The 15,181-nt window shown below is 57.7% G+C and overlaps 1 protein-coding gene across 1 annotated transcript; it reads left to right on the plus strand.

The window, feature by feature from the left end:
* Window positions 1–1,173: 1,173 nt before the first annotated feature.
* Window positions 1,174–4,346, plus strand: GNAT1 (G protein subunit alpha transducin 1). Its single transcript, XM_047096190.1, has 8 exons — window positions 1,174–1,279; window positions 2,455–2,497; window positions 2,604–2,745; window positions 2,839–2,996; window positions 3,086–3,214; window positions 3,482–3,611; window positions 3,878–4,031; window positions 4,156–4,346. The coding sequence occupies exons 1-8, from the start codon at window positions 1,174–1,176 to the stop codon at window positions 4,344–4,346; spliced, it is 1,053 nt and encodes a 350-aa protein (XP_046952146.1).
* Window positions 4,347–15,181: the final 10,835 nt, after the last annotated feature.

The raw sequence follows: 15,181 nt of genomic DNA on the forward strand, positions 1-15,181 counted from the left end.
ATGCACACATACACATGTAGAAATGCACATGTGCACAGGCACGTGCTTACATAAGCACAGGCAAAAGTAGGCATGTGCATGCTAATGCATGCACTGCTCATGTACAAGCATCCACACATCCATACACAAATACACAAATGCACATGTTAATCCACATAAGCACAGCAAAGTACACATAGAAGCACATGTGCACATAAGGAAAAACAAAACCATGTCTACACACATGCACACATGTACAAAGGCATGCGTAGGCATACATGTACTCAATGGCACAAACAGGCACATGTGTACACACAAGTATACATACGGACAAATGTGTCATGTCATTGCTTTGGTTGATGCCAGCAAAGGATAGCCGCACACCCACTCAGGCACACACAGTGGACATGTACGCCCCCACCCCAAGTCTGTTGGAATCATGGAGTTATGTAGAGGCCCTGCCCAGGTGAGATCCAGCCCTCAGTACCAGGCAAATGCAATTCCCTGCTTTCCTTCTTGACTCTCTGCAGAGCATGGAACCCTGGTCTGGAGTCACCCAGCCCTTCTCAACCACTTCCTTCTATGTGACCGTCTGAGCCTCTACTTCGTCATCAGTAAAATGGGGCTGATGATGTAGGTACCCATTCACCGGGGACCATGTGAGCTTACAAAATAAGGAGCAGCACTGAGTCCAGGGCTGGGCAGGGGCAGGTGCTCCATGCTTGCTTCTCCCTCTACTCCCTGTTGCCAGCCCCACCCCAACTGTCCCCACCCTAGGGACTCAAGGTCCTATTCTCCCCCTTCTAAGCTTGCACCCTATGGAACACAACTCCCTGCTCTGGCTCACGGGCTGGACTGTCCCCAGGATCTCTCTTAGAGGGTTGGGGCAGGAAGAGAGGGGTGCAGAGTCAGCAGTTGAGAGATTGGGGCCATGCCATCCTGATTAGAAGGGCTGGGGGCTGAGCTGGATTCACCTGTCCTTGTCTCTCATTGGCTCTTGGGAACCCCTGGCCCCTAAATCCCACTAAGCAGCCCCACCAGAGCCTGCACAGGTCTGTGGGGGGGCCAGTTGATTGCCAGTCTTGGGGCCAGAAGGGTGTCTGAGGAGGCCTGAGGCTGGCCTGAGCCTGGCTCTGGGGATCCCCTCCATCTAGAGGAACCAACTAACCACCCTGTTCACCCGCTGCCGGGACCATGGGGGCTGGGGCCAGCGCCGAGGAGAAGCACTCAAGGGAGCTGGAAAAGAAGCTAAAAGAAGATGCCGAGAAGGATGCTCGAACCGTGAAACTGCTGCTTCTGGGTACGGGTGTGGGCCCAGGTGGGGCCACTGCCACCAGGTCAGAGGCCTGGGGGGTCAGCAGATAGCCCTTCTGTGAAATAGGGGTGACTTGGGAAGCAGAATGACCTTGAGACAGGTCAGGAAACAGAATGGGAGCCCTGGCCAGGCAAGGCTGGGTCTAATAGGTGATACCCCAACTCCCCAAGGCTGGGTATCCCTTGGAACCCCTCTCCAGAGGGCCCTCCCTCAGCTCCCTCCCCTCTGGAGAAGTCCTGTTAGGCAGGCATCAGAAACCAGGGGCTTTCTTGGGAGCGCCGAAATAGGGCTGCTCCCTTGGGAAGACAGTAACCAGTCCACCCGGGAGTGGGCATCCCCTAGGACTGCCCAAGTCCACAGACAATGGTCCTCAGATTCCAGAGCTTTGTTGTTGGCAGACCTAAAGAGGGTGCAGAGGTACTAAGGCCCGGTGAAGAATAGATAAAATCATGTCCATGGTTTCATGGATAGTGAGGAGAGGTGGGGGGATGCGGTGCCTCCAGGCCACTACCTCCTCACATGTGGAAGAAGGAGCTGCTTTAAAAAGGCAGTGTACATTCCACCCAGGCTCTCCAGGGTCCTATCAGGCAGCTGAATGTGGGCAAAGGGACCAGGCCAGAGCACCCTAGGGAAGACATAAAGGCTAAGCCAGAAATCTCATTAACTGTGCCCAAAGCCCTGGCAAGAGCAGGCTCAGAGGGGCTGTCAGCTCTGTCTTCTCCCCCACTCAAAGGCGCTAATTCTCTCTGAGCCTCTGAGACACTCCCCTCCTCACACCAGGTGAAAAGCAGGGGTTGACCTGGCTCAAATAATCCCCTGCATACAGTACCAGAACTCTCCACAAAGTGGCGCTCCAGGTTTTCTTTATTTTGGTCTCAGACTCCTCAAGAAAGTGAATACCAGGGGTCTTGGAGGTTTCAACTCACAACTGAGGTCTTTGCCCCCGTCTGTCACTCCTGACATTTACAAATGTTTTTCCTCAAAGGTGTCAGGACCTTACTTTGGGGGGTGGGGGAGAAACAGGTAGAACTGGGGGGGGGGGGGGCGGGGTTGGACTGGTGCCTTGAGTATGCCTGGTCCCACCTTCTGCCCTTGGTTGCCAGGGGAGTGATGTGGGGAGGTGTGGCCAGTGCAGCTCTGAGGCGGGGCTTCCCTTCCAGGTGCCGGTGAGTCCGGGAAGAGCACCATTGTCAAGCAGATGAAGTGAGTGCCCTTGCCCTTTCTGAGGCCTCTGGGGGTGGGCGTGTCCACGGGGCCTGTCCTTTCCCACCAGTCCACCTGGCCCTGACTTGGCTTGCCCTGGCCATAGGATTATCCACCAGGATGGGTACTCTCTGGAAGAGTGCCTCGAGTTCATTGCCATCATCTACGGCAACACACTGCAGTCCATCCTCGCCATCGTGCGTGCCATGACCACGCTCAACATCCAGTATGGAGACTCTGCGCGCCAGGTGTGCAGGGAGACTGGCTGAGCGGGGCCTCCGGGGGCTCAAGACTGGGCTCAAGTCCACGGTCATCTCCAACCACTTCCACCCTGCCCTCAGGACGACGCCCGGAAGCTGATGCACATGGCGGACACCATCGAGGAGGGCACGATGCCCAAGGAGATGTCAGACATCATCCAGCGGCTGTGGAAGGACTCGGGTATCCAGGCCTGTTTCGAACGCGCCTCTGAGTACCAGCTCAACGACTCGGCGGGCTAGTGAGAGCGCAGGCGGGGCTCTGGGGGTGCGGGCAGGGCCCTACCACACCCCTTCACCCAACCCACCCACACTCCGCGGTCTCCCGCAGCTACCTCTCCGACCTGGAGCGCCTGGTAACCCCGGGCTACGTGCCCACTGAGCAGGACGTGCTGCGCTCGCGTGTCAAGACCACGGGTATCATTGAGACTCAGTTCTCCTTCAAGGACCTCCACTTCCGGTACGACCCGGCAAGCCCTCACCCTTGCTCTCGCTCTAGGGGTCTGGCCCAGAGTGCAGCTCCCCGAGGCCCCGACAGGTCCCGGAGACCCCATCCCTACGAGAGCCCTTGTTCCTTCTATGATACCCTGCCCGCAGAAAGGCTCGGGCCCTCCACATGCCAGTCCCATCCGAATGCCGCCCAGTCAGCATTAGGAGGCCACGGGATACCTGTGGGCGCGTTCAGGGGGCTCGATGCGCACGGGTTCAGGTCCCAATTGTCCCATAGGATGTTCGATGTGGGCGGGCAGCGCTCCGAGCGCAAGAAGTGGATCCATTGCTTCGAGGGTGTAACCTGTATCATCTTCATCGCGGCACTGAGCGCATATGACATGGTGCTGGTGGAGGACGACGAAGTGGTGAGTGCCAAGCAAGGCCTGAGACAGAAAGCCAGAGATGGTGCTGCAGGAGCGGGGAGCGTCTGAGAGGGGACATTCGTTCCAGAACAGTCTGAATGAGGACTCAAGACAGCTAGCAGCCCCGCTGAGGGGGGTAGTGGAGGGGAGGTGACTTGGAGCTGTCTGAGCTGGATGGCTCCGGGTGGCCCGGAGCCTGTGGGCCGCGGCCGCGCAGGGCAGCTGCCCGTGCCCCACTACCGGTGCCCGACAGCTTCTGCCCTCCTCAGAACCGCATGCACGAGAGCCTGCACCTGTTCAACAGCATCTGCAACCACCGCTATTTCGCTACCACGTCCATTGTGCTCTTCCTCAACAAGAAAGACGTTTTCTCAGAGAAGATAAAAAAGGCGCATCTCAGCATCTGCTTCCCTGATTACGACGGTGAGAGCCGCACCCCCTCGCCTGGCCGCCAGGCGGCGCCCCAACCCCATGATGTGGGCCTGAGCTTCTGCCGTCGCAGGAAGGACTGCGGACATGGAGTGAGCACATTCCCCTTCCCTTCCAGGGCCCAACACGTACGAGGACGCGGGCAACTACATCAAGGTGCAGTTCCTGGAGCTCAACATGCGACGCGACGTGAAGGAGATCTATTCCCACATGACTTGCGCTACCGACACACAGAACGTCAAGTTTGTCTTCGATGCTGTCACCGATATCATCATCAAGGAGAACCTCAAAGATTGCGGCCTCTTTTGAGGTGGGTTCCTGGCGGTCTGGGATGCTCCCCTGTCTTGCCCCTTGGTCTCAATACCTTATTACACGGCCTCCCCAGCTCCTCACCCCACCTCACTACAACAGGTCCCACTGCAGGCCATCAGGTCCTGCCCCATCTCTCCAGACCCATTCCACTGCCTGCTTCTGGCCCCCAATTCCCAGGCCCCATCCTGGCCCCTCAGGTTCCACCCCACTGCCCACAGCCCGTGCCCCTGGTGCATAAGTCCCACCCACCTAATCTCTTTTGACCCGACCCCAATCCCCCAGGGGTCACTGCTTACAAGCCCACCTCCACAGTGCCTCTCAGCCTAAGACCAATTATTTTGGAGCTCTGGGATGTTGACTGGCATCCTTTTTCTGTTCACAGGTGCTTGAACTCACGTGTGTCCCTGACACCCGGTAGCCCTAGCCACCTCGTAGCCCTAGCACACAAGAGCCTCTCAGCCCCCCAGGACTCCTGGGCCCCAGCGTGAGGCCCCACCAGCCACGCCACAGATCCAAAGCCCTGAGCCCCACCAGCCTTGAGGCCCCAGCCCTCCCCCGTGGTTCCCAGGTCTCCCAGAGCCAGGTACCCCCAACCCGACTGCTGCCCTTCACGGCCTGGCTGCGCTGGCCTCCAGGACCCACCCCAGCCAGCCCCAGCTAGGAGCAGGCAGGACTTGGGGCAGCTAGAGCTCACAGTGACTCAGCATGCCCAACTGACCAATCTCCTACAGGTCTCTCCGCAGGGGGCCCATGACTCACCTGGTGGGTCTGGGCTCGGCAAACAGCCCTCCCTCCCAGTTTCCTGAAGAGCAGGGGGGCAGGCAGGGATCCCTCCTCCAAGCAGGCCTGCTGCTGACCATCAGCCCATTCCAGCCTTACCACCTCCATGTGACAAATCTGACACCTGTCTCTACCCGGTGGCCAGTGACTGTCCCTCTCAGTAGCTTCAGGAGTCCAAAGTCCAAGTCAGTCTGGCCTGTGCAGCTCCTGCATAGATGAATTAATGAGTGGAGGCAGGCCTGGGAGACCATGGGCGCCAGGAAGAGACTCAAGCTGTACCCTTCCCCATACAGCAGGCTCAGAGTACCCCCTAGACCCTCCACCCACAGGCTCTGCCCCCTCTGTCCTCGTCCTTGGACACCAGATCCATGTCCTACCTCACCACCACCCCGCCCACAGTACTCCAGGCCAGCCGGCCAAGGGGACGGTGTTTTGAGGGAGGGTACTGTTGACACCAGCTGTGGCCAATGGTCAAACTGTCCTGAGGGGTGGCTGGGGGCAGAGTCCGGCTCCTATCGATCAGCCCCAGGCTGGGACATGACTGAGGCCCAGGTTGGGCCCAAGAGGGGTCTACCTCAGGTGGGGTCATAAGTAAACCCAGGTAACCCTCTTGTCCCTCTCACCCTTTCCATTCAGGGTCCATTTGCTGGCAGGAAAAACTGAGGGCCATGCCTGAATTTTGTTAGGGACAAAGGCCCAAGTCCCTATATCCCTGCCCCCTACTTCCTCATCAAGCCTCGAGTCCTTGCTGATGCCTGTGGGCCAGGACCTATGCTGCAGTGGGGGATGGGGGGTTTCTGTCTCACAAGGCCAGAGCACGATCCACACTCCCCTCAGATAGATGCACAGACTCAGCAATAAACCTTTGCATCAGGCCCCAGCTGTCCTTTCTTGTGGGGAAGGGAAGAGCATTAATTATCATGAGTTACGGGCACTTATTAAGTGTCCAGTGTTGGGCTGGACATGAATGGGAAGATCATCCCTTCCAGGGAGAAGCACCTGGCCGGACGTGGCAGGAGCACTCTTGGGGGCATGGGACTAACCTGTGCCTCTTGAGAGGGGCTGAAGGAAAAAGGAGCCCTGGGAACTGTTCACAGGAACAATCTTGGATCAAGAAGTTCTGGGGTAGAACTTATTCTGGCAGGGAGAGTAGGGTGTATAAGGCCCAGAAAGAGGGGCTTGGGGGCCATAGTTCAATAGGGCAGGAATAGGCAAAGGGGACACGGCGTGGGGAGACAATAGGCAGGTGCCAAGTGCCAGCCTGAGGGCCTAGGCTTCCTCCAGAAGATGATGGGTCTTGGAAGCTCTTGAAACTATGACATAATAGCAGGGCTGGGATTGGGGTGAGGCAAAAGAGGCACTCACCTTTGGGTGCAAAATTTAAGGTGGTGCCAAAAAGTTCAGTGATCAAGATAAGTAATATTTTGATGCAATATGTTTTAAATCCAAAATCACTGCAAAAAAAGAAAAACCCTCATGATAAACAAAATCAAAATTTTAAATAAAGACAAGACTCAAGAGACCTCTGCCGAGCCATATTGGAACCTGAAGCAAAAGGAAAATGTCCACTCCTATGTATGTTTTCGTGTGTTTTTAATGGTAAAATTTTTATGGAACATTAAAATAGTTGAAAAAAATTGAAAGTAGGTACATTAAAACTCCACATTATTTTAAGCTTAACTATTTTATCTATATCTAAGACAATTTATAATCTTATTTTCCTGGATTTAATGGAAATAAATCATCAATAATATTTTACAACTCTATTTCTGGAAAAAATAATCATTAAAATTTTTCGGGAAAGCAGGTATGTAGGGACACACATTTTTCCGGGAGGCCAGTATGAGAGGACGTGGGGAGGACAGCAGTGGGGCTGGAGGATCTGTGAGGAAGAGACATGTCCTCGTCACTCCATGGGGCCAGGATCTGCAGATGGGGCTCAGCCACAATGGTCTGGATCTGTGCTATTTGACCAAGTGCACGTGATGCCCCCAGCAAGCTGGTGGGACTGCAGGAGTGTTGAACAGACTGAGTTTTCCAGACCTGTGGCCACCTGGGGGAGGAGATGTCCAGGAGGCAGACATACCTGGGGCTGGGCAGAAGATGTGGGCAGCATCTTCAATGTCCAGGTGGAGGATGCTGTGATCCGGAAGTGAGCTGGGGACAGGGGAAGTAAGGGTGCCTAGGCCTGAGCACAGGGTGGTGGTGGTGGGGGACACTGGATGGATTAAGGAGTTCAGCCACGCTGGTGCTGTTTGGAGGTTTGAGAGGAGGATGGGGCTTGGGCCAGTGGTTTACGGCCCTCACTGGGTGGTCTTAGGCCTGGATGAACCCTGGCTGCTCATTTGCACTAAGGACCCTTTGATTGAGCAGTTTACTGGAGTGAGGTGGGGCAGGGGAGTAACCCTGGGATTTAGTGGGGAGAAGAAAGGCAGAAGACAGGAGGCTTTGAGGAGCTGGAAGTGGAAGTGGTAGGCTTGGGAGGGAGGAAGCTGTCAGGAGAGGTGGGCTAATGGGGTCTTCCACATAGTCACCTTGTCTTGGAAGAAAAACAACGAGCTCCCAGCCTTCTTGGGCAAGGGGCAGAGAGAAGCCCAAACACAGGCAGGGGCTGGACCCCACCTTCTAGGGGGTCCCCTCCACATGTAACTCTGACCCCAGGGTCTGGGATTCAGGACTGGCATTCCTGGATCCCATGGACTGGGGACACTGCCTGGCCTCAAGTTGCCCTGCCCATGGCCACAAGTATGCTGGGGGAGGGGGAGCTGAGTCTCTCAGCTCAAAGCCTCCTCGGCCCCACTCCCCACACCAGTGTAATTACACCTTACAGAGCAGGATCAATGGGAGCCCATGCCTGATTCACAGTTGAGGGCAGAGGATCAGAGCTGGCCCAAAGCCAGCACAGTGGCCACTCCCTAGTCTTGTAGGTAGGGGTCATTTACCCTGGGCTCCTTCAGTCATCACCATCCCTGCCTGACCTGCAACCTCAAGGTGCCCCTGAGGGCCTTCACGGTCTTCAGCTCTGGCTCTGGCGGGACTAACCTGGCCCGTCCACTGGCCAGAGATTAGACAAGCCTAGTGCACGGTTAATGCTGCTGACGTCAGGGCCTGGTCGGGTGGCCACGGGGGCTTGGGCCCTCCCCACAAGCAGTAGCATAGCCCATGTGACCTGGGCTCATTAAGCCGCTTCAGTGGCCAGAGAAGCTGGGGGCCAGATCTCAAGGGAGAGGGGGAGGGCACGGCAGGACTGTGGGAGCAGGCCTCAGCCAAGAGGTCATCGGCTCTGAGGACCCAGGCCGGGGGAGGGCTAGACAGGACTGTCTGCCTATGGGTCCCTCTATAATTCCACACCCTGTATTACACCAACTAAACCCCTGCTTGTGCCCAAAGAGGAGCCTCCCAGACACCAAACTGGGCAGGGCATAGTGAGGAGCTATGGGTGTGGGCCCTCAATCCTGGGTTGTGGAGGTGAGAACCATCCTCTCCTATGAGGCCTTGAAGCCCCCCACATGACTCCAGGCCAAGTGTCCTGCCCCTGTACACAACCCTCCACCCATTGGTGCTAATCCCACACTCATACTTGCATTTCTCTGTAGCCAGGCTGTTTCCTCCATCCAGATGCCCTTTCTCTTCCCCACCCTGACATGTGCCCTTCCCCTTGGCAGAGCCAAGCCCACGGGTTGCTTCTCCATCAGACTTTTCCTGATTCATGCCCTCCAACCTGGCTGGAGCTTTCCTGTCTAGACAACCCAGAGAGGGCACTTAGAGACACTGAGGCTGTGTGATAGGATGGCAAGAGTGGCGATATTAAGTACAGAAAGAGCTGGTCAGGGTATTCAGAGGCCTTCTCCTCCTCCTTCTTTTTAATGTTTATCCATTTACTTTTGAGAAAGAGAGAGCTCAAGTGGAGGAGGGAGAGAGAGGGAGACACAGAATCCGAAGCAGGCTTCAGGCTCTGAGCTGTCAGCACAGAGCCCGACGCGGGGCTCGAACTCACGAACCTTGAGATTATGACCTGAGTCGAAGTCGGACACTTAACCAATTGAGCCACCCAGGTGCCCCTCAGAGGCCATCTTCTATTTGGGTGTTGAAGGAGAAGTAAGAGACTGCTGAGAAGGAGGGACAGGGTCAGGAACTAGGAGGGCAGAAGGCCAGGGAGGGGAAGGCTGGTGTGTTCTCAGAACAACAGGAACACATGTGGCCAGCCAGGTGCTTTGGGGGTGGGGGGGTGGGGGGGGCATGGCAACTGGGACAAGGATCACTTTGGGAGGATGTCAGGGAGGCCAGCTGGGTGTGTGAGGGAGGACTCTGCACAGTATCTGAGGAGTCAGTGGGTACAGATGCTGGGGTCTGGGGAGGACTGGGTTGGAGGTGAATACAGGCCTCATTCTTGGAGAGGGCTCTTGGGGCACCGTGTGAATGATGCGTCAGGGGAGGTGGTGACATGGTGAGAGGAGGCAACCTGGCTGGAGGCCGAGAGGACATGATTGAAGAGAGAGGAGGAGAGCAAAGGGCTGCCAGTACCCTGGAAGGAGAGTCTGAGCCATCCTGGGACCCTAAGTTCTGTTTCATGTGTCTGGCAGTCTCTTGGGCCTGTGTCTCAGTTTCTGGAGATGGGGGAGTAGATGTGGGGGCTGGGCTGAAAGCTGAGCTAAAGCTCCCCTCGACCCTCCACTCCAGGTGGCTGCCCCCCCCCCCCACACTGTACTTCACGGATGGACATTCCCTCCAATCTCTGGGAGAAGGCACCCCGGCAGCTCTCAGAGTCCCATCCTGGCTTCCAGCTGTCCTGTCACCACAGGCTGGGCTGGGAGACTCGGCAGGTGGCGGGAAAGGCCTCAGGGCTGTGTTTGCCCTGGCTGGGGCCCAGACCTAGCATCAACAAACAGGCAGCCCCTCCCCCCTCCTGGCCACAACTAGTCTGGTCCAGGGACCCCACATCATGCTGCCTTCGGGCCACCCACAGCAGCTCAGCCCAGCCAGCCCCTGCTCCCTCCAGTCAGGATAGAGGACCCCAACACCCACATGCTGGGTGACCTTGATGCCAGGCCTGGCCCCTCAGGAGCTACCAATGGGAGCACTCAGCCCTTTGCAAATGACTTCTGTGAGCATCCAGGATGTATGTGGCCGGAAGGTGGGGGAGGCAGACCCTGGTCAGTACCTCTCCTACTGACTGTCCAATGGGCAGTCCTCAAGCCCCTTTGGAGGATGAGAGACTTAGGGTCCCTCATGACAAGGTGAGCTCTCATCTGGGAATTACACCAGCCCCAGATCGGGAGGGAAAACCAGTGCCTTCTTATTTTTCAGCCATCAGAAGTGCAGGGGCTTGGATGCTCTGAGGGATTGCCACCATCCCGGTGCCTTTCCCTTTAGTCCTCCCAGCTCCCTGGAACTCCTAGCCAAAGCTGAATCCCCTGCCCTTAACTCACATCTTCCCCTTCATTCATTCCCCTCAGGCCACAGCCATTTCCCTGTAACACAGAGGGAAACTGAGATAGGCTAGGGCTTGGCTGTGATGGTGCTGTGAGTCAGTAGGAAGAGAATCCAGGAGTCCTGCCTGACTCCCAGCCCAGGACAGGGGAGAGGTTAGGCCTGTCCCCTGAGGGCATTCCCCCCTACCAGGAGGGGGGCAGACATGACACAGAGACGTCCAGCTTGGCTAAGAACAGCAGAGGCCATGGGATTAATCGGATCAGAGCCAGTGGCTGAGAAGCAAGGGACACAGCTGTTCTGGGAACCCCCCCCCCAGCTCACCCCCAAGGTCAGGCCTCTCCCAGCTCCCTGCTGGGTAGGCCTGGGGGCCCTTAACACCTACCACCCTGAGCACCAAGGTCTTTGGTGGGAAGCAGGCAGGGGTGGGATAGGAGCCCCTAGCCAATAACAGCACGCCCCAAAACCCTTCCTCCCAGGGCACTGAGTCCCAGGCCCTACTTCCCACGGGCAGACATAGCTGTCAATTATTCCTTAGAAATACGGAAATGGGAGGCATGGCCAAGGGAGAGCCCAACAAGGCGAAGGGCAAGCCCAGCGTTGCTCCCCTCCTGTCCTCACTGACCCTACCCCTGTCTGTTCCAGTCTCAATCTCTTCTGAATATCTGGGATGAAGATAGAAGAATTGATGCAGGAAAAGCCCCCGTCCTCACCCCATCCCACCTCTGCTTGGAAGAGTGAGGCAAGCAGAAAAGACATTTCGTGTCTGACTAATGTCTGAAAGTTCCCCACTGAAAGCACCCTTCACCGAGGTTAAGCACTGCTCTGTTCGCTTCTGGCCTCCGGAAGGTGAGAGGAGAGCATTTCAAGGGTTAAGGGAACACTCGGAGACCTCAGAGAGAATCTGCTCTAGACTGAAGCGTTCCGCCCACAGGACTCAACTGAGCCCCTCCAGGAGCCGCTGCTCTCCTACCTAGGGGCTCTTTAGCGTTCGGGCTGCCCCTTTGCTCCTGGCGGGCCGGGGCCCCCGCCTCTCCCCAGGCCAGCCCCTCCTCCTGCCCGCCGCCTGGGATTGGCGGGCCGGGGGCGGGCCAGGGGCGGGGCCGGGCGCCCTTCATCCCCCGTCGCTGTGCTCAGCCGGGAGCAGAGCGGACAGCGCCAGCCTGAGCGGAGCACCGTGCGTCCCCACCCGCCGGGCCAGGTACCGCTGGGGGCGCCGACCCCCAGTCCAGGGCACCGGGCGGGCAGAGCTCTACTGTGCACCCTCCCGTCCGTAGCTGGGCTCTGGGCAGCGCCTGTTACCCGTCCCGTCCCGGGCAGACACCCCAGCCTCCCGCGAGCCAGAACCCCGCGCGCTCTGGGCTCAGTCCGGGGACTCGCCACTCAGGGGTCAGTTCTGAGCTTGAACTGGTATCCTGGGAAAGGCATTTCGCCGCCTCAGGGCCTGTCGGCAGGGCCAGGAGGGACAGCAGGAGGTCAGCAGCACTCGGGGCTGGGGCCACAGGACGCCTTGTTGGGGGCGCGGGCGGTGAGCGATGGGCTTCCCGAGGCAGGGCCCACGGGGACTAGCTAGAGAGGGTCCCGGAGGGGGGCCTAAAAGGGCCCGGGACCGGGCTCTGGAGCGCTGCCCCGACGGGCGCCTGACAGGCAAATCTGCCCGGCTGGCACACCGGGAGTCTGGGTATATTTATCCCGGCTGCGTTGGGCAGGGGCTTGAGGGCAGATCGGGCCAGGCTGCCTGAGGGGCCGTGGGGCACATGTTGGTCCCAGAGTCCGTGCCATTTGCAGCCGGGCCAGCGGGCACGGCAGGAACAGGGCGCGTGTGGCTCCCTGGCCTGAGGGCGGGGCTCTGTGTGCTCTCCTTGCTGCCTCATTCCCCGGTGGGGGTATAAGAGCTGGCGCCGCGCACGCGGGCGGAGGGAAAGGACCAAAACCGGGTTTGCAGGAGCCCGCCCCCGTTCCATTGGCCCCTTCGATTGGCCACAGCGAATGCGTGCGTTTGTTTACACCCGGGGAGGGGGAGGCCAGGGGCGGGGCCTGTGGGAATCCGCCCTCTCCCCCCAGGGTGACCTGAGCGCTGAGCTCAGGTGTAAGCTCTAGGACAAGTCTGAAAGGGACTAAGTCAAAGGTCCTTGCACCTTGCACCCTAGGGGACTCCTCGACCCAGGCCCATCCTTCCTTCAGTCGCCCAGTCCTGTCCTTTCTTCCATGACTTCCTTGGGCCACTGTTCTGGAAGAGGCCTTTGGACCTTCCACCCCTTCCTCTTCAGTAAACAGTTGCATGGGAGTTCAGTTCCTTCAAGAAAGGAAGAAAACTCTTCAGAGCTTTTCAGTCTGGAGCCTAGAAAGCTGAAGAGATCTGGGGACAGTTCCATTTTGAGATGGGGAAGTTCTGCACAACCATGGAAGTCTTCCTGCAGGAAGCACTAGATGTAGGAGGAATCAGGGTGGGTGAGGCCAGGCGTGGCACATCTCCAAGAGGGCTGGAATGACTGGAATCATTCCATGAGAGTCTCTGACCCTTTGGGGTTGGGGACAGGGGACTGGTTCTCTGGGGAGGGGAGGGGTATATGTCTCAGAACCTCACTCTGCCTGAGCTCATAGAGGCCATGTCCTCACTGGCTTCTCAAACCACTCTTTCTTCAGTACTGGTTCTTTTGGCCCTCATCACAACCTCACCACACACACCCAGTCCAGGGCTCAAGGTGGCCAGACCATGAGAATCAGTTGCTCCTGTCCTGGTGCCTGCTGCCCTAGCAAGTAGCCATGGAACCTTGGGCAAATAGAGAAAATGAGGCACAACAGGTCTCTGGGTAGTGTCGGGGAAGGTTTTTGAGCTAAACTAAGTGTACCCTGAAAGTCCAGGCTGGGTGTGGAACAAACAGGCACTCATTCTAAGGGGAAAGCGTGTTTTAGGGGAGTGGTTGGCTGCAAGGGAGGTACAGTTTGGTATCTGTGTGCACAGAAAGCCTGTGTGGGATGTGTATACTATGCTGTAGTAAGATAGGAGCTCTGCAGGCACATGATCTAGTTCAGACATGACCAGGGTCCAGGGGCCACTTGGAGCTGGGTTGAGATGGGTTGGGGGCTTGCCAAGGGCCTTGAACCCATTCTATTCCTTTTACAACATTTGCTGAGCACCTACTATGTGCCCTGCAAACATTCAGTCTGGTGAGTGGAGGGCTGGCCTTTGACTCTGGATAAGAAGACAGATGCGGTGGTGGGGTGGGGAGGACTCTAGAAGACCAGGCGGGGCTTCTGGGGGCCAAAGGGAAGGACCAGCTGCTGGGGCAGGAGGGGCTTTCCGGTCAGCGGCCTGGGGTGGCTTGGTTTTGAATTTCCGCTCTGCGGGCCACGTCCTGTACACAGCCTCTCAGCCGGCACGTCTGCACACGTGCATGACTGCTGAGAATGGGGGTCACCATCACCTCTGTGTATCTTTTCCATTGTGTGGGTAGACAGTGCTGGACTGGGGAGTGGTGAGCTTTCCAGCTGGGCCTGGACCTGCAGCCCTAGTGGGCTCAGACCCGCTGTCTGGATGTCCCTGCACCTAGCTAATGGAGGCATAACCTGCTCTTGTAGGAACCTGCAGATGCTGGGCAGCCTTCTTGTGGGGTCCTCCAGGGTTCTGCCTGGCCATCCCTGAAGTGCCCACTGGGCCTGCAGCCCACTCGCCTGGGCCTCTGGCTCCCTCTTCCCTCTCACTCCTTCTGGGGTCCTCTCTGTCTTTCATTGGCTGTCTCCCTGTCTATCTGTCTCTTTTTCCATTTAGCTATCTCTGGCTGGTTGGCCATCGCTGTCTCTCAGCTCTCTGGTTGTCTGTCTCTGTCTCCCTGTCTGAATGTGTATCCACCTTCCTCTGTGTGTATTTTCCTGTTGGTGTACCTTTATATCCATCTGCATTTCTGTATCTCCCTGTGCCTCTCTGTCTCTTTTTCTGTCCAGATCAGTATTCATGCACTGCATGTATGTGTTTTCTGCCCTTCCTCTTTCCTTGCCCCTCTCTTCCCTCCCTCTGCCGCTCTGCTTCTGCCTGACATTGAATGGTGCCTCTCCTCCAGGCCAACCTTGCCTTTAGCCCCTCCCCCCTTCCACTGGGGTCTCCAATGAGTCCTGAGCTGCCCCAGGCCCCTGCTCCAGCTTTCCTTGGGGCCAGAAGTCCGGCTGTCCAAATATTTGGCCGCCTCCAGGGGATTCCGGGTCAGCAGGGAGGAGGATGGGCTGGCTGGCTCGGGGTCTCCCCTGCCCCTGGGGGGCCACAGGCACGTGATGTCCTGTCCTTTGCCTTGGCTGGGCCTCCAGCTGCACGTCCCTCTCAGCGGGCTGGCAATGGGGGGAGGGGGCTGCTGCTGGCTCTGGCCCAGTCTTGACCAAGAGGTTCCAGCTGCAGCCTCCACTGGGGGAGCAAGGAGGGTCCTGGGCTGGGTGGGAGGGGAGGCCTAGGGGTCTGGGGCAAGGTCCAACTCCAGGCATCTGTTGGGTGTCTAGCAAATGTACCCTGTCACAGGAAAGTCCAACTTCCGGCCCCAGCTGGGCCCCTCAGATCCTCCTAGACACTTCCGGATGCCCAGAACACAGAAGCACAGACCCCACACACCAGGGCCAAGGAGCTAAACTATGAG

The sequence above is a fragment of the Lynx rufus genome, unplaced genomic scaffold, assembly GCF_022079265.1.
Source record: "Lynx rufus isolate CCGP_SWC_20201006 ecotype Redwood Valley unplaced genomic scaffold, mLynRuf1.p SCAF_4, whole genome shotgun sequence".
Classification (NCBI taxonomy): Eukaryota; Metazoa; Chordata; class Mammalia; order Carnivora; family Felidae; genus Lynx; species Lynx rufus.

Coding starts and splice junctions, on each gene's coding strand:
- GNAT1 (XM_047096190.1), top strand. CDS start 1,174: ATGGGGGCTGGGGCCAGCGCCGAGGAGAAGCACTCAAGGGAGCTGGAA. Junction 1,280..2,454: donor CGTGAAACTGCTGCTTCTGG/GTACGGGTGTGG, acceptor CTTCCCTTCCAG/GTGCCGGTGAGTCCGGGAAG. Junction 3,612..3,877: donor TGGTGGAGGACGACGAAGTG/GTGAGTGCCAAG, acceptor TGCCCTCCTCAG/AACCGCATGCACGAGAGCCT.